We start from the raw sequence: 19334 nt of genomic DNA, 5'->3' as shown, positions 1-19334 counted from the left end.
TTTAAAGCTATATTTTTTTAAGTGCTCTAAAATGTATGTGATTACTCTGATTTCCTTGAAATTTGGTGTGCCTTCTGGGGGCCTAGAGTTCTATTAGAGATCCTAATTTGGGGCCATTTGACCAAGGGTTCCCAAGACACAGCCCCCCAAAATAAACAGCTTTTCTTAGGTTGCCAGAATTTGTCAAGCTTATTTTTGCTCACAGATAGAGATTAAACAAATGCTCAGATCATCACATCAGCATTTCAGACTCTCAGGAGTTACTCCAAACAGAGTACATAGAATCCACCAGGCCTTTGGGGGGAAATCAAATTAAAATGTTATTTCAAAAGCAGTTTGCTTCTCCTGTTAGGCACTTGAGAAGGCTTGCACGCCTATTTGCATGTCTAATAGATTATACCAAACGTGTTCAGAAAGAGAGGCTACCTATCTGGGAAACTACCTCTAGGTCACAGGACTTGAGTGGCTGTGAGGTTTTGTTATGCTTTGAATCTGAGCTCCATCCCAAGCACTATGAGTTCAAATCTGCCCCAGGGTGGAAATCTGAATTAGAAAAACCAGGTGTATTGCTCCAAACTGTCTTTATCAAAGGGGGATTTTTATTTTGGGAAAATGTAATCTGGGTACAGCAGAATATTTAGAAAGCACTGAGATTATTTTCTGAGAGGAAAATAAACTACACAAGCAAATGCTGGCTGGGAGGGGAGGGTGATTTGGGGTGGAGGAGTAGGTGGAAACGGCTTCGGTATCAGGTGATGGGGACTAGGGGGAGTGAGAGGGGAGTGTGGGACACTGGGAATGGTCATGAGGATGAATGAGGGGGAGAATAGGGACATGAATGCCTATTAGCCCATATTACCTTCCTGTATCTGTGCCATGATCCGAGGCCACCAGCATCCCCTTTCTCTGCTTCCCTCATGTGAGTCAGGTTCTGGAGGGGGTTTGCCTAGCTGGGGTGTTCTGAGCTCCTTTCCTTTATTCCCCTTATATAAGCTGAGGATCTCTGAGTCTCTGCTCCCCCAGTGGGGTTTGATCCCTCTCTGCCCACTCCTCCCCATGTGTGCAAGGATCTTGGGGGGGCCCTGCCTGTCTGTGCCAGTCTCTGATCCCCTTGTGTGACCCCATGTGAATCCCCCCCTGCCATGCCATCCCCTTCATGTGAAGGTTCTGGAAGGGTCTTGCCTTTCTGGGACTGCCTGAGCCCCACTCTCTAACCTGTTCATGTGATTTGTTGCTTTAAACATACATTTTAGGAACTTCTGTCCTATTTTCTATGCTTGCATATTGTTGTTCAAGACTCATTGAACAACATAACTTTTAAGACTCCGCCAATCATGACTGCATAGACATTTTTTGTGTGTTATACTGGATTTCTTTTTGTCCAGCTACCAGTATGTAAAGGTCATTTCTGACAGTGAGGCAAATGGAAACTCTCCTTAACCCTCCTCCTGTATGGGCACACTTCTTTGGAATTGTTGCTCATAAGATGGATTCATTTTTGTGCAATTTTTTTTTAAATTTACTATCTTGAGAGAATAATTCTTATTAGTTGGTTTGAGAAGTGAAATATGTTCACAAGTTATTCAAACAATTAGATAGCTTGGCTTAACACCTATTACTTTTATTTAGAGTCTACCTTTTTACATTAAGACAAATAAGTTAATGTCCCAGTATTAGGGTGACCAGATCACCCAGGTCAAATATCGGGACGCGGGGGGGGCGGCAATGGGGGAAAAAGTGGCGGAAGAGCAAAAAAAAAAAAATTCCCCACCCCCGATTCCTTTTCCCTCCGCAAGCGCTGGAGGGAGGCCCGGGAGACTCAGGGGAGCTCAGGGCCGGGTGAGTGTGAGTCCGGGCTGGCCCCAAGCAGGCAGGACTTGGGCATGGTACCTGTAGGGAGAGTTCAGAGTGACCTGCGGGGCCAGGCGGCGGCGGCTGTTCTCCCCACCTGGGCAGCAGGACTTGAGAGCAGCCGCTGCTGCAGCTCCCACATCCCCGGGAGGAGGAAGCGGCCGCTGGCCAAACTTGGCGGCTGCGGCTCTGGTGCCCATGAACCCCCCGAGCCCGGGCCTGCTGCGGGGACCCAGCACGCACACCGCGCGCCCAGCCCCTGGCCAGTTGCGTCTGGGCTGGCTGCCCAGCTGGTGCAATCCCACGGGCGGCCCTGGAGTGGGGGCAGCAGGCCCCAGCCCCCCCATTCTGCTCGGGTCCCATAGGGGAACGAACGGGGCTGGGCTGCCGATGCCTCCGCCGCGGGATTGCACCAGCTGGGCAGCCAGCCCAGACGCGACTGGCCAGTGGCGGGGCGCAGTGTGCGTGCTGCTGGGTCCCCGCAGCAGGCCCGGGTTCAGGCCCGGACGCCACGTGCTTGGCCGCTTCCTCCCCCCGCGGCAGTGGGAGCTGCAGCAGCGGTTGCTCCCGTGTCCCGCTGCCCAAGTGGGGAGAACAGCCACCGACTGGCCCCGCAGGCCACTCCCTACTCTCCATCCAGGCACCGCGCCCGAGTCCTGCCTGCTCGGGGCCAGGCCGGACTCACACTCACCCCGGCCCCATGTTCCCCTGCGTCTCCTGGGCATGGCGTGCTTGGCAAGAAGCGGGGATTTGGGGAGGGAGCCAATGGGGCGGGGATGGGGGCGGGGATTTGGGGAGGGAGCCAATTGGGGAAGGAGGAGGCAGAGTCGGGGCGGAGAAGGGCGCGAGCCCTTCCAGGCTCCGGAGCCTTTGCTTGTTTGTCCAGTGTCCCGACCTAACATTGGTCGGGACGCGGGACAAACAAGCAAATATCGGGACAGTCCCGATAAAATCGGGACGTCTGGTCACCCTACCCAGTATGTATCTGATTTGGTAGATTATCCTAGATTATTCAGCAAATTAAGCATAAGGTAAATGTTGGAATTCAAGTGAATAATAATGACTTGCTAGAGTATTTTTGTATTAGTTGAAAATAAAAATTCTGTATATTTGATACAAAATAAATAACAAACTTTATATTAATATGTCCCCTTTTTATCCTGAAGGATTCTGTGGTACTTTCCAATCTGTGAGCTGTACTCTTCTATCGCTGAAACAGTTACCTATGCTAACTGGCTAGCCATAACCACCCTAACCCTAACCACTTTCTTGACCCAAATGCTATAGGGCTGCAGTATTCACAAGGGGCAAGAATCCTAACATCTATTTCCTTGGAGGTAGGGGTTGGGTAAAAGTCCTGGGAAGTAGCAGAACTTTGGCTGTAGTAAGGGTTGCAGCAAGAATGGCATGGGCTGGGGCGTTCCCTTCCAACCTCAGCACCTCCAAACCTGGACACTACCATCAGGTTAGAGCCGTAGCCTAGGAAACAGAGATCTTTTAATAAAGATTTAAAATCAAAATATATGGTGGGTATAAATCAACAGAGAAATGTATAAATAAATAAGAATAAAATTGAAAAAAAATAACAGGTGCAGATTTAAAACAAAACAAAAGTAAAAATAGGCAATAGGAGGAAAATCAGTTAAATAATAGACAAGGATTAAAACTATAAAATGGGTAAAAAGTCATCAACATGGTGATAAAAACAGCTGAGCCCTGTTAACACTGTTGTTACCTCTGGTGGATCACTGTGGCTGCAAAGTTTGCTAGTAAAGATACTGCCAAAGGCTTTTGCAAAAACACTGTGCCACAGCTGGGAGGCTCAGTCAGTCACTAGATATAGGGTGACCAAATGTCCCGATTTTATAGGGACAGTCCTGATTTTCTGGGTCTTTTTCTTATATAGGCTCCTATTAACCCCCACCCCTGTCCCGATTTTTCACATTTGCTGTCTGGTCATCCTAACTAGATACCATGTGAGTAACATACCTAGCCCACAATTTGTAAAGAATACAAAATTGTCACATTTTTTCCACTCATTCTAATACCCCCATTTCTACCTCAGTGCTCTCCCCCCCCCCCCGCCAAATCACAAATTCTTACTCTTTCACAGTCAGGCAAGTATCTATGAAAGCAATAATGAGATAAGTGGGCATATTTTGCCTAGCTCTGTCAGTAATGGAAGTAAAGACATTTCAGTAATGATTTGTCACCTCATAAAAATGACAAACTGTGTGTGTGCCTTAAGTTCCATTCATGGATAGCTGCTATTGTTTTGTTAAACCACTAAGGAGCAAATCCAGCCTGGTCCCTCTTCCCTGGCAGCAGAATAGGTACATTTCGAGGATGTAAATGGGTAAAAATGTAGAGGGGCGCCATGGAAGAGATATACCCCCTTCCTTGCATGCAGCCTGGGTCTAGGTTCTCTCTGCTTGGCATTGCCCAGTGGGCACAGCCGAAAGTGTGCTGCATGGATCCTCTGATCCTCCCATGCCACAAAAGAGTGTGATAGGTGACATGTAAACTACCTCAGGCAAGAGGCTGAAGTAGCTTTAACAGAACAGCTCTGCAGTTGCTTTGCAATCTAGAGTGGACTTGTCCTAAACCCTACTTACCACCTTCTCAGCGTGCAGACCAGGTTTTCAGGTGGGGCATGGAAGGTTTATTTGACCCTGATTGTGCAGTTTAAGACATTCAAAGTATTGAAACGCTTTTGCAGCCTTTTGAGGGAGTCACTAGCATGCTGGTATGTCTTGTATGATGGATGATTCTGAATACTTGCATGTATTATTTGTATTACAGTGGTGTCTAAAGCCCTCATCTGTGTTTGGGGGCACTTTGTGCTAGACACTGTACGAACACATACTAAGGGCCGGTCTGCACTGGGAACTTACATCAGCATAGCTATGAAAAATCCATACCTCTGAGACACGTAGCTATGCCGACCTAGCCCCGGTGTAGACAGTGCAAGTCAGTGGAGATAGTCTTCTGTCAACCTAGCTACTGCCTCTTGGGAGGTGGATTAATTACAATGATGGGAGAACCCCTCCCATCGCTTCATTGAGTGTCTACAGTGAAGCGCTATCAGTAACATTTTAAGTGTAGACATATCCTAAGGAACAGTCCCTATCCTGAAGAGCAAGGAGAAGTGAAGTGATGTATCTCACAAAGCAGTACTCATTCGTGGTGCAGTCAGGTATTGGTTTTGACCTTGAAATCAAAATAATTTGGGTATTCTTATAATTTCTTTGATGAGTGCCTTCATTAATATACAGTGGCCGAAGTTAGGCAAGCTACTTTGTGTGGGCAGACAACTGTGCCTGCACAGAGCCCCATTGACTCAGCTCTGTGTATGCCTGGGGTTCCAGCCATGCAGAACTCATTGCTGGATCAGGACAATTTTTTTTCATGTTGATGGATTCTACTGATTTGAGAGAGTTTCTCAATACATATAATGGAGAATACCAATTGGACACAGTACAAACTGTTCTGATTCACTTTCATTTCTTTAAAAAATGCTTTATTTTTATCCACCTGCTTGGCAGCTTGAGGTTAAAGTTATTCCTAGATGTCACAGATATTTTAGATTACTTTTTAATTGGGTTTAAAAACACTACCAGCTCTTACTGATGACATCTTCTCTTAGCATGCAAGTAATGAGAAGAAATAAAAAAATATTTCAGAGCATATGCTTACCTTGTGGGAAGATCTGACAAGTTAAATTTGAATTTAATCCTTCCAAGTTCTTGGCACTATTTTCTGCCTGCTGGCAAACCTGTTCCCTTAGCTGATGCTTTACTGAGGCTGGGAGAAAAGATTAACAGTTTATGTTGCTGATCTTGTTAAACGGGGAGCAGATTTAGTGATGAATGCCTATCATAATCTTAGCAATGCATTTTATCTGTGTGTTTTATATATGACAATAATATTCCCTCTTATCCTATTTATTGGAATAAACAAATTGTTAATTTTGAGCTGATTGCAAAATAACATCCATTAGTACTGACTTCTGACCATTTGGGAAAACTGTGACAGAGTGATTGTGAAACAGGTCAAAGCCTTTCCAGCCTTTTAAAAACCAGAAAGAGAGACAAGTGTCCATAAACAATTTTACCTTGTGCTTTGATTTTTATGTATACAAAATATTTGTAAATAATGGAGATCATTGGGAGCTGCCAAAAAGCATTAAGATGTTTCAGCTTTCAAGGCTCGCTGATACTCCCTCATTTCCCTTTGAGAATAAGTAGAAGAATCTGCCAAAGTGCTCATTTGAAAATGGATAGTGTGAATTCACCAGAGCCATATGAAAAAGTAATAGTCAGGCCTCCTAGCCTGTTTGACAGATGTCACATTAGATATTTGTTAAAGTAGAGCAATATCCTGTTGATGACTGGGTGGTGGTGGTGACTAGATGGTCCATTTCTATTATTTTTGCTCAGGGGTCGGCAGCCTCTGGCACGCGGCTCACCAGGGTAAGCACCCTGGCGGGCCGGGTCAGTTTGTTTACCTGCCATGTCAGCAGGTTCGGCTGATCGCAGCTCCCACTGGCCATGGTTCACCGCTCCAGGCCAATGGGGGCTGCGGGAAGCAGCGCGGGCCGAGGGATGTGCTGGCTGCCCTTCCTGCAGCCCCCATTGGCCTGGAGCAGTGAACCGTGGCCAGTGGGAGCCGCAATCGGCTGAACCTGCAGACGTGGCAGGTAAACAAACTGCCAACCCCTGTTGTAGCTGTTCAATCATTTTCACTTCTCTGATATGGTTGGGTTGATGTCTGTTACTTTCTGTGAACTTCATTCACCCTCCTTATGAAATTCCACAGCAGCCTATGTGTTTAAATGCTGTTTCTTTCCATTGTTTTCAGAGGGCTTTGGATCAGGCCCTTAACACAGTTAGGTTTCTAAGCATGTTCCTAACTTTAAGCACGTGAGTAGTCCCGTTGACTTCAGAGTTAGGTATATGCTTAAGTACCTTGCGGAATTGGGGCCTAAAAGTTCTACTTAACAGAATATTAACCCCAATCCAACAAAAAATATCTTTTCAGTTTTACTGGAGGGAAAACTGCTGCCTTTCTGCCCATGTTTTGCCTTATGTTTGGACTTAGTTGTTACAGTTTCAGAATAACTGCCTCTTTGACAACCTCCAGGGCTGGCTCCAGGAATGCTCTCTCGGGTCTCTAGCTGTCCCCTCTCTGGGCAGGGACTCAGGTTCTCCCCAAGCAGGTCTGACTAACATCCAGCCTCTGGACTTTGCTTTCTCTTCAAGGACAATGATAGTGGCTTACCAGCGGTTATAAGTGACTATCCAACTCTTTGTTAGCAGAGTACATTTACTTAAGGACAAAAACATACAGAGAAAACATATGAAACAAAATAAAAGGTCTCAATGCATACTAATTGTACCAGGAGTCGCCCATCAGTCCTGTGTGGACTCTGGCAGGTTCCAGTCTTTCTAAACCTTCAGCAGGGTAGGGTGTTACCTTGGATGAAAGGTCATGTCCATTTGTGGGATCAGAAAGCAGACTGCTGAGTCTGTTTAATCCTAGCCTTTGTATCCCCAAAACTGTTGTCTCCCAGCCTCCTGAAAATAGGTAAAAACCAGTCAATGCCCCTTCCCCTGAGAGGTAAAACTTCAAAGGCTGCATAATTGGCCTTGGAATTTTGCATTAATCAACCTCTAGTGATTCCAGATTCCCCCAGTGACCAGGAATACACAATACATATAACATGTATTGATACAAAAGGCTATGAATATTCTACGGGTCTGTATCATCTGGCACATCTCAACGTAATGGTCTTTGAAGTTTTCATACTTTCAAGGCTGGCTCAAACATTCAGATAACATTCATAACGATAAATACAATTGCCTCGAGAGGCTTGTGTTTGTCATATCTGTGTCAATAGTATTGACTTACTTATTTTTTAACAGGCTGCTCGAAAAGGGAAGATTCTGCTGAACATCAGTGCATGCAACCTCACAAAGAGCACCGAAAGATGACTTATTCAGACTATTCCTTATTCTGTTCAAGGGATCCTGCCTGCATTGGTATGTTTTGGATTTTTGTGTCAGGAAAGAGTGTTATTGCAGGTGTAAATGGACGCTAAACTTAAATATACAATTTAGATACATTGGATACAAATCCAATGGAAATTTGAGAATGAAGTTGTGAAGTTAGAAATGGATCTTCCTATTGGTTAATCTAACAATTAGGCAAAGACCATGGAACATCATTGTCAGTGCAAGTTTTCAGCAATACTTTGCACTTCTTTAGTGCTTATCATTTGATGATATTGAAGAGTGTCCCAAATGCTAACTAGTCCTCACAACATCCCTGCGAAGCAGGTAAATAATAACTGTTTTACTAATGAGGAAACTGGGGCACAGGAAGTCAGTGGCAGCACCTGCAGTTAACCCGGAATGCTGATGCCCTTTCTTGTGATCTAAAGACTAGACCACGCTCTTTCTGAAGAACTAAGTAAATGCTATTTTTCTTTTCTTTTTATATCTGTTCACGGTTTGTAATATGATTTCCATGTTGGGCATTTTTTGGCCATTAACCATCAGCTGAACTAAGGGCAGAAGGCATTCTCCTTAAGAGGGTAATTAAGTGTCACTAATTGCTCAATCCAGATTGGTGGTGGTTGCTTTAGTACTTTTCACTTTTAAAATATATAGTTCTAGTTTTAAGAGGAAAAGAGAAAAATACTTCAATTTTAAATAAACTCTTTTTATGAATAGTTCTGCTAAAATCATACCACTTGAGTGCTTTTCATAGATCCTCTCTGTTTACAAAGTCAAATGCTTTCATAAAGTCAATGAATGTGCAAAACAGAGGTTCGTTGAATTCTGCGTCTCTCCAAGATTTGATAAAAAAACAAATATCTTATCTAGAGTCCAGGTTCAGGCGTAAAACCAGCTAGTGACTCAGAAGGGATTTCCTATGCTCTTTTTTGCATTTGGTTGAGAATCACTCTACAGAATACCTTGCCAGGAATGCTTATTAGACATATTTCTCTGTAGCTGTTGCAATATGTTGGGTCACCTGTTTAAAAGAGTGATACAGTGATTGAGCATTGCCAGCCTTCAGGGACTTCACCCTTCATCCAAATGAGGTTAAATAGTTTGCAAAGGAGGATGACTACGCCTGTTCTGCCATGTTTTAACACTTCAGGTGGATACCATCTGGACCAAGTGCCTGGTGGTTTTTCAGAGACCTGATTAGGCATGATTTTAGAAGCAAGTTGATTCAAATATTGCAGATTCTATATAGCAGAGCTTGATATGCAATGCAAGTCAGTGGTGAGCTGACATAGTGTTTTGAAGTGAAAACTGAAGTCAAACAGGGATGCATACTAAATCCAATATTTTTTGCTCTACAGTTAGGCCTGATCTACACCTAAAAGGTTGATGTAGCTATAATGCTTGGGGTGTGAAAAATCCACACGCCATAGTGCTGTGTCTTTGTCATCCTATGCCCCAATCATTCAGGATGGTGGAGTTTCTACAACAATGGAAAATTCCCTTCCATCACTTTAGTAAGGATCTAAACTATGACAGCTTAGCTAGAGCGCCCTAACTGTGCCTCTAGTATAGACATGGCCTTAGAAAACATCTTGTTTAGCTCCCTTAGGCCCCGTCTACACTGGCAAGCTTCTGCGCACTAAAGCAGCTTTGAGCGCTATAACTCCCAAAGTGAACATGCTGCCAAGGCATTTAGTGTGCAGAAACTACGCAGTTGCAGCGCTATAAAAAAGCCACCCCGACGAGAGGCGTAGAGCTTTCTGCACAGGGGCTACAGTGCTGTGGTGCCAATGTAGTGATACCGTGGTGATTACAGTGCTGTGATTGGCCTCCGGGAGGTGTCCCACAATGCCTGTTCTCACCTCTCTGGTCATCGGTTTGAACTTTACTGCCCTGCCCTTAGGTGACCAACCATCAGCCCCAGCCCGTACTTCCTTTGCAAATTTGAAAGTCCCCTTCCTATTTGCTCAGTGATATGTGCAGTGGTCTCGGCGCAACTTTCCAGGTGGCCACGTCTGCTCCATGCACCAGGTTATCCCGCGCTTGGAGCAGTGCCAAGCTGCTGGACCTCATCAGCATTTGGGGAAAGGAAGCTGTGCAGTCCCAGCTGCGCTCCAGCCGTAGGAATTATGATACCTACGGACAGATTTCACAATGCATGATCGAAAGGGGCCATGAGTGGGACACATTGCAGTGTAGGGGAAAAGTGAAGGAGCTGTGGAATGCCTCCCAAAAGGTGCGGGAGGCAAACTGCCGCTCTAGTGCAGCGCCCACGAACTGCTGGTTCTACAAATTGCTGGACGCGATACTCGTTGGCAACCCCACCTCCACTGCGAAGACCACTATGGATACTTCATAGGCTCATGTGCCAGTCGAGAGTGGACCGAGCCAGGAGGAGGCAATCTTGGACAAAGTGGGTGTGTGTGTGGGGGGGAGGATGACTTGGAGGCCAGAGATGCATGCAGTCAGGAGTTCTTTTCTACCCCAGAGGAGCCTAGCCAGTCACAGCAGTAGGATCTTGGTGAAGCGCAAACAGGAGAGGAGGCCCCTGGTAAGTGGATCTGATTTTGGGAATTGATGAAGTGAGTTGTTGGCGGTTGTAGGAGGGTTGCAGAAGCAGGCTTGTCTCCAACCGCGTACCTAGTCTCCGCGGCAGAACAGGCTGTTGATTGACTCCCTCACTTCACATGAATCTCCCTCAGAGATCCACTGCGGCAGGTTCCTCGGCAGAGCTGCTTTGTTTCTTGCCCCATTAATGGTAACTTTCCCGCACCACTTTGCCATGATGGGTAGTGGGGGGACCATTGCTGCACGCAGGCTAGCTGCATAGGTGCCAGGGTAGAAGCCGCAGGCTTGGAGAAGACCCTCCCTTGATTCCCTGCTCACCCTCAGCAGCGAGATATCTTCCATAATGATCCCCCTCCTATGGAAAGCGTGGGGGTCTTGTGGCTCATGTGTGCTTGCCTGGGTTCATCCAGTTAGTGACAGGTGTGTGAATACTGGCTGTGTTTTAAAGTGCTGAATCACTGTTGTCTGTGTTGCAAATAATTTTGTTTCTGTAAAATGTTGCATTTAAACTTCAGCAATGACCTTGGGAGGCCAGTCTCCTTTATCGGCAGCAGAACGGATGCGCAGAATTAGAAAGCATCCAAGAAGAGCTAAGGAAGACTTTCTGCTTGAGGTTATGATGCACTCAGCTGCCGAGAAACAGGAATTGAAGGAGTGGTGGGACAGCAAGGAGAATGACCGAAAGGAGAACGCGGCACACCAGAAAGAAGCCACGGAGCAGCTCCTAACAGTTATAGAGCACCAAGTGGACACACTCTAGGCGATACTAGCTCTTCAAACCAAGCAGCTCCGTGCCCACCCTCCCTTGCAGCTGCTGTCGCAAAACTCTTTACCATGCGCCCTTCACACACCACCAACACACTGTTATCAACCTTCTGGCTCCACTCTCTACCCACAGCATTCCACTCCTCCCTCCTCAGAGTCCAGCAGTGTGGACTCCCACTGCACTCAACACCAATCCCTCAGCAGCTTGACCCTGCTGAAGTACAGCACTTGGTGCCTAGTACTCCAAAGGAGAAGTTTGGGTATGATCCCTGGACATAGACAAATCTGTAGCTGTCCTGGGACCTCTCCTCCTTTTGATAATTTCTCTTCCCCCATACCCCCTCCCTGCTGATGAATTTTTTCATTTTACTCTCTCCTCTGGTTGTTGTTTTTTAATAAAAGAATTGTGTGTGTTTGAAAGCAATATTTATTCTATTAAGTGAAAGCAAAAATAGCACTGCAAAGCAACATACAATTATGTTAAGGCCCCTTCTTGCATCATGTGCACCAATCACGGCCTAGCATTACAAGCACTGCAATCCCGAGCATAGCCACAAATGTTACTGGCTTTCAGCTTCAAATTAACCTGTATACACCAGCCAGAGAATGGGGATTAAAAATGAATGAACAAAAGACCAAACTAATGTGAAATTAGTGAAATCAGAAATCAAGAAACTGACTAAATTAGTCATTAATGGTGTAGACTTCTCACAAGTAGACAGATTCTGCTACTTGGATTCCATTATAACATATGACAACTACCATGAAGATGATATTGACAAGTGAATAGCTACTGCCGGGAGACCATTCATGTAACTGAATAAAAATGTTTGGAATGTAAAATCCGTAACAACTAAAACCAGATTATATACAACACTCGTTGTACCCACATTTCATTATGGTTGTGAAACATGAGTATTGACAAAGTGTCTGGAGCAAAAGCTGCAAACATTGGCAATAAGGTGCCCTTGCCATATCCTAGGTATGACATGGCTAGGTAGATTAAGAAATGATGACATCCATAAAGGACTGAAAGTATAGTGCATGCGTAGAGTCATCAAAAGATGCAGACTACAATGGTTTGGCTTTGTTGCTAGATTGACCCCATACTGACTGCTTAAAATTGTTCGCTATGGAAGAGTGCATGGAGAGAGAGGCTGTGGATATCCAAGGAGACAGTGGTATAACATGGTATATAAGACCAACCAGGTAACACCCTACAGGCTCAAATGGAAATGGGGACTCAAAACAGATGTGGATGGAATCTGTTCATAGCCTTGGTCCTACCCAATCTTGGTGTTTAAAAAGAGATGGGTGAATGGTTCTTCTGGTGATACTGGACATGCAAGTCTGCATGATTGGAAACTAGCTAATTCAGTTATCTTACCAGTGGAAAATCAGGTAGGTTAACAAGTAAATTGCCCATTCCCATTGGTTCTATGCCCCACTTCTTGCTCTATCTGAAGCAGGGAATTGAATGTTAAGGCATTGAAGAAATCCTTTCCCTCCTATGTAGTGAGAGAAATCTCCCAGGCCCCACTTACACAGGTATGGGGTCAAAGAAAGGATACAAAGTGAGTTATTTTATTTATAACATTTTGGTTTTGTATTTAAAAAAATGTTTCCCTAATCTGTACTACCTACCTATATCCCTGTTTGTGCTAAATGTATTTGTTACCCTGGTTATTTAGGGCTTGCGTAATAATAAACATGGTAAAAAAATTAACTTAACATTACAGGTCATCTTTAACCCAACCAAATGTGAATTAAAATAAACCATTCATGATAATTGTAAAAACAAAACAAAACCCAAGTGGGACCATGTAAAAGGGCATGTTAAAGTTCTTCCTTTCTATGTATTTAAATCACCTGTCAACTTTAAGCTTTTGAAGAAAATCACTGGTAGGTGGCTAGAATTTGGCACAGAAACAGGTAAAATTAAAAAGGAAAACTTTAAATTTAATGGCAAACTTGAGCAACAGCCAAATGTAGACTAGCCTACTCTGCCTTGAACACAACTGTTGCTGTAATACTGTATTTACAAGTACTGTATAAAGAAAAATCCTCCACCATTTGGCTATAAGGGAGGTTCTGGTTTTGATGGTTATTAGCTTTCTATATGAGACATGATCTTTAACAGTTGGGTATACTTTCCAAATTCTAAACAGATAGATTTTTGCTGTTGGCTTAAAAATCTACTAAATTCAAACAGAGTTCATTATATTTGATGAATGAAATTTGTGAGATATTTATCTGTGAGTTTACACTGCATCAGAAACAATTATGTCTATTATGCTTCCTATAAAGAAAGTTGCATTTGAGTGAGAAATTTGCTTCAGAGGAAATGTGCGTACCCAGTAATTTTCTGCATTGAAAAGGAAAAAGTAATTTGGACTCTAGCTTTTCTGCATTTGAAAAGAATCAACGAGAGTGCATGTTCCAAAAATGAGAATACAGTGACCAAAATGTATCAGCGTCGTACTTGTCCACATTGCTCAGAAGCAAATTTGCCGATTTATATTATCTTCAATCTGTGGGCTCATATAGCAGTTCAATAACTGCTATCCAATGCATCTGTCTCAGTTTCAAATGGTAGGATTTGGCCTTCGCAGCTAGTAACTGAAGAGTGAAACAAAACCACTGTGAACTCCTCTTAGCTCCGTTCTTTCTGATTTCTTTTCAACCTCTGTTTCTATTTCCAAATTTTTTTTGGAGGACGGAAACACAGGATGGATCATAGAAAGGATTGTGTGCTTGATGATGGGAGGAGAGAGCAACTGAAACATCTTTTTGTTGCAACTTGCTCTCTGTGCAAAAAGCCTGATTGCTCAGGTTTTGTGGGAGGAACTCTGTGGGGTTGGCTGAAGGGAATCCTACCCACTCCCTCAGCTCACAGACAGGGCAGAGGGCTGAAGCTCAGCCCTTCCTTGCTCTCTACTCTATCCCAATGGGCTGGGAAAGCATCTACAGCCATATGGCTGTTTTTACTCATGGACCTAGCAGCTCATCCACTAAGTTATTTGGAATCAGTGAGGAGACCCTGTCCTCCGTACCTGTTTCATTTGCAACGAGTGAAACTGAATGCAGATTAAATTGAACAAATGGATCTGCTTTAAGCCCTGTGCATTGCTCTGTCCATGTGGCTGAATTGCTCCCAGCCTAACTTCTGTGTTGCCTGTTTTTCTGATGTCCCATCATCAATGAATAGCAATCCCTCCGGGGAACATTGGTCCTCTGTCTCCAATTGTACAGATCCAGTACCTAGAGGGTTCAGAGGTCCCCCCAGCACAGCCTTTCAGAACAGATTAAATGGTGCACAAAACCTTTCACTGGTACTCTGCGCCTGAGTGAATTTCACACTCTCTGTTGCATATATTAGCTACTGGGATTTAAATAGAAAGGAAGGAACAGCACATATATGCTTATGAGTTGGTATAGTATATGTCAAATAAGCTTTGTGGCTCGTACTTTTCCCCAAAGTTGTTTTCTGCTGTAGTTTAAGGGTAATGAATCATAAAAGCCATATATTTTTAAATCCCTTGCCTCTAAACAAGAACACATTAGATTGATTGGTTTATATTCTGTCTAGCATTTTGTGAAACGTTCTCTACTATAGTTTCTGGACACCTAAGGCTATTTAAATTTAAAATATCAGCGCTAGATTAGATGTTATGAAGATGTTTAAAGCCCTGATCCTGCAGATTTGGATGGTTAACTTTAAGTATGTGAATAGTCCCATTGTCCTCAGTGGGATAATGCTTAATGATAAGCATGTGCTTAAGTACCTTGCCGAATTGAAGCTTGAAGATGGGCCTAGCAGCACCCTCATACTGAGTTCTATCCCTCACTTCCTATCCAGAATATCTCCAGGATTTCCTCCATTTGCTGCTCATAATGAATACTGAGGCTTAGGTTCCTTCCCTTCCTAGTTATCCACCCTGGCTTCCTGTTCCCACTCTCCACAGAGGCCTACCAGACATTAGCCGTAGGCCCTTATTTTCAGTTATCCACTATTCTAAATCATGAATTATTTGTTGTTTTTATGCTCCCTTTCAAATCACTCCTTATGGAACACCGATGCTACTTTCTCTCTTCACTGCTTACAGTGTTCATTGAGTAATAGGCCTCTGTGGGTTTCCTAAACAGGATTTTGATACTCATACTGTCAAAAATATTGTTCATCTGAACCAGAAAAGAGTGGGATAAATTCCTGTTAGGTGTTGATTACACACAGAATTCTAACATTTTTGGTGGGGAAGACTATTAAAGGAAAGATTTCTAAATTGGCTTTTTCTCTCAATAAGTTCTGGGCAATTTCTCACTGTGGGTCTACTGTTTGTGCTTTAGTTTATTATTAACATTAGTGCTTGTTGGAGAGGAGTTAATATAAAATAAAAATGAAGGGCGAGGAATAAGGAGGAGAAGAAATCTAGAACACGGTAACTAGTTTATCTGGCATTTTTACAAGAATCTCACTACGTAGTTTAGGACAGTCTGCTTTCCCTGAGCTACCAGCAGGGCTCTGAAATGTAAAAGGTAGGAGGGAAACATAAAACATTAATCCTCCTCCTTCAAGCAGTAAGGGGAAATAATTAAACTCATGAATCAACAGTGTAGTTATGTTCATAGTAAGACTGTACCTTCCTGTGAGGGAGTGAACAAACACCATACAGGACCTGACTAGGAAGAAGTTAAAGGTCTGTCAGAGGAAACAGAAGTTGAAAGTGTCCTTGCCCTGCAACACCTGCCAGCAATATGGAGCCTGGAGGGAGGCCACTCCTGCTGGGGGCATTTGAAGTGGAGGAAGCAGGCTTGAGGGCTGAGAGGGCCTAGACAGCTAAGAACATTAGGGGAAGCCTGGATAAAAGTTTGGGCTTCTTGTTCATGATATGTTTTTATTATTGTTCATTTCGTTAATAAACTCCAGCTGTGGGAAGGGATTGCATTTTTGACCCTATGTGTTTTAGAGCAGGTAGGATAGTCTTACTTATGCTTCCTCATTATACTGTGACTTCAAAGTGTACCTAAAACCAATGCCAAATAAAACTAAGCCAAAGACTGTGTTTCTGGGTGTGGTGCTCCATCTCCCTTCAGGCTTGAAATCTTAGCAGTCTCGGACTCACTCAGATTCCAAAACACATTCAGAATGTTTAAATTAATAGTCCAGGACTGGGGGTGGGTGAAGGAGGAGAACAATTACAGAATTATCAGACAGATAATATCAGAAGATAGGGATTCTCAAATTTATTACATTATTGGTCCTTTAGTGATGTCTAAGAACCAAATTTTTTTCTGCTCATTTTAAGTTTTATTCCTATGTTTGTGTTTGTTTTTGTTTTTTCAGGCATAAATATTGGCATGAAAGTTGGAGCTCTGCTGTTTTCAGTTGTGTAATCCTGATTTGGTCCATGGCCAAGGAACATGATACTACCCTTACAAGCTGAAATGCCTTGAGGACCTTGGCTCTGAATTCATTCCTCCCGAAGCAATGGTTTTCTCCGCAATGTTGACATCTGCCCACTCTAGGACACTGAATGCTACTTTTATTGTCTATGAAAATGCCTATATGAATTTTACCACTCCCCAATTTTTGCTTCGTAGTGGCACAACACAGCCATTGAATCACAGTTCAGGGGCCATGGTCACCACTGAGATAAGTACTTTACTAGTGAACCCTACAGCTATCCTGCCAACACAAGAAGTTTTCAAGAGCTTGAGTCTGCCACTCCAGATCATTCTTTCTGCTGCTATGATATTTATACTGTTGGTTTCTTTTCTTGGAAACTTTGTTGTCTGCCTCATGGTCTACCAGAAAGCTGCCATGCGATCTGCAATTAACATTCTCTTAGCAAGCCTGGCTTTTGCAGACATGTTGCTTGCAGTGCTGAACATGCCTTTTGCTCTGATAACTATCATTACCACACGATGGATTTTTGGAGATATCTTCTGCAGAGTCTCTGCCATGTTTTTCTGGCTGTTTGTCATAGAGGGAGTGGCCATCCTACTCATTATTAGCATTGATAGATTCCTTATTATAGTTCAGAGACAAGATAAGCTGAATCCTTACCGTGCAAAGATTCTCATTGCTGTTTCATGGGCTGCATCCTTTGTTGTGGCTTTTCCATTATCTGTGGGGAACCCAAACCTGCAGATACCTTCTAGAGCACCTCAGTGTGTTTTTGGCTACACCACTAGTCCTGGCTACCAGGTGTATGTAATACTAGTTGTACTAATTTCTTTTTTTATTCCATTCATGGTAATGCTATACTCTTTTATGGGCATACTCAATACCGTACGCCACAATGCAGTTCGTATCCACAGCCATCCCGACAGCATATGCCTCAGCCAGGCCAGCAAGCTTGGTCTCATGAGCCTTCAGAGACCTTTTCAAATGAACATTGATATGAGCTTTAAAACTCGTGCCTTCACAACCATATTGATTTTGTTCATTGTTTTCATAGTCTGTTGGGCGCCCTTCACCACCTACAGCCTTATTGCGACATTCAACAGTCACTTTTACCACAAGCACAACTTTTTTGAGATAAGCACTTGGCTCCTTTGGCTCTGCTACCTCAAGTCTGCACTGAACCCGTTGATTTACTACTGGAGGATTAAGAAATTTCATGATGCATGCTTAGATTTAATGCCCAAGTACTTCAAGTTTTTGCCACAGTTTCCTGGTCACACAAGAAGACGCATTCGGCCAAGTGCCATCTATGTGTGTGGGGAGCACCGGTCGGTTGTGTAAAATTGCAGCTATTTGACATGACGATTATTTTCTGGGATTCTTCGTTTTTATGTATTGTTTTATTTTAATATGGCTCCTTCAACTGCCATATCTTATAACTTGAGTATGTTTTCCAATATCTTATTCAATTTTAAGGAAGAACGTGATTTATTAGAACTGAGTTTACTGTCAGAAACAATGTAAACAAAATTACAAATATTACCTCCCAGGATTCAGTGGAAACCCAGACTTTTTTTTATTAGATTTCTAATATTTTGTCAGTTTTCTGCTTATTAAGCCTGCAATTGCATCTAATTGTAGGGTTTTTTATGCTGCTATTGTACAATATGTTTAGTTGGTGTAATTTTTCTGAAAATGTTGCTGCTTTCTGCCAAGACATTAGAGCCAAAAAGTCACATTTAAGTAACTTCTATTTAATTTTAACAAAATTTCAAGAGTTTTGATGATGACATTAGAACCTTTTAAAAATATTTCCATTGATATTTTGTGCACTTTACAAAACTTGCTACAGAATCTGTTTTTCGGAATGTTTGTGATGCCTGTAGAGAAGGTTTTTACACATTATGGTGGTAGTTTAATGAAAGATATGTTTAGTTTCTAGAGGGCAGATTTATATTGGTGTATCTAAAACTACAGTTACTGATTTGCTAGATATTGTTTCTGAAAACTTACCTAATGGGATATTAACTCCTTAATCCTGGTGAATGAGGAAATGGAGGCAGAATGAAAAGATAAAATATCATGCCCAAAATATAAGGCTAACATAAGTTCTGGAAAAATGGGCCCAGGCAAAAATTGATCTTTTTTGACCATTGCACACATTTTAATATTTTAGTGGCTATGAAACTCCAAAATCTATTGCTATGTCCAGAAGTCAAAGTTATAAATTATGGCTGTGATCCTGTGATTTGCAGCATGTGGGCAGACAGATTTTCCCATTCAGAGCCCTAAGGAAGTCAGTGAGAGTCTGTGGGAGTGGAATGCTGCACCCGGGTATTCTAAGTGGGCAGGATCAAGGCCTGTGAGAGTCTACGGCCAAAGGAGAATTGGAATAGGTGTTTCTGGGTCAAAAAAAAAAAAGGCACATGAACCATGTTTTGGACTGGGGCAATATTAAACACCCTCATCTAAAGCAGGGGTGGGCAAACTTTTTGGCTCGAGGGCCACATCTGGGTGGGGAAATTGCATGCAGGGCCATGAATCTAGGGCTGGGGCAGGGAGTTGGGGTGCAGGAGGGGGTGCGGTGTGCAGGAAGGGGCTCAGGGCAGGCAGGGTGCGGGAGGAGGCTCAGGGCAGGGGATTGGGGTGCAGGAGGGGTGTGGGAGGGGCCTCAGGGTGCGGCAGGGGGTTGGGGTGCAGGCAGGGGGCTCAAGGCAGAGGGTTGG

General features: G+C 43.6%; 1 protein-coding gene across 6 annotated transcripts in view; it reads left to right on the top strand.

Moving 5' to 3' along the window:
* GPR63 (G protein-coupled receptor 63) overlaps positions 1-19060 on the top strand; it is a 45808-nt gene extending 26748 nt beyond the window's left edge. For all 6 annotated transcript variants that reach the window (XM_045011965.1, XM_045011967.1, XM_045011964.1 and 3 more), the window contains 2 exons: positions 7776-7892; positions 16546-19060. In XM_045011965.1, coding sequence (XP_044867900.1) covers positions 16690-17949 — 1260 coding nt within the window. In that variant the 5' untranslated portion in view covers positions 7776-7892; positions 16546-16689 and the 3' untranslated portion in view covers positions 17950-19060. The remainder of the gene's footprint in view (positions 1-7775; positions 7893-16545) is intronic.
* The last annotated feature ends 274 nt before the right edge of the window (positions 19061-19334 follow it).

The sequence above is a fragment of the Mauremys mutica genome, chromosome 3, assembly GCF_020497125.1.
Source record: "Mauremys mutica isolate MM-2020 ecotype Southern chromosome 3, ASM2049712v1, whole genome shotgun sequence".
In the NCBI taxonomy this organism is placed as follows: domain Eukaryota; kingdom Metazoa; phylum Chordata; order Testudines; family Geoemydidae; genus Mauremys; species Mauremys mutica.
This window is presented reverse-complemented; position numbering and strand designations above follow the sequence as displayed.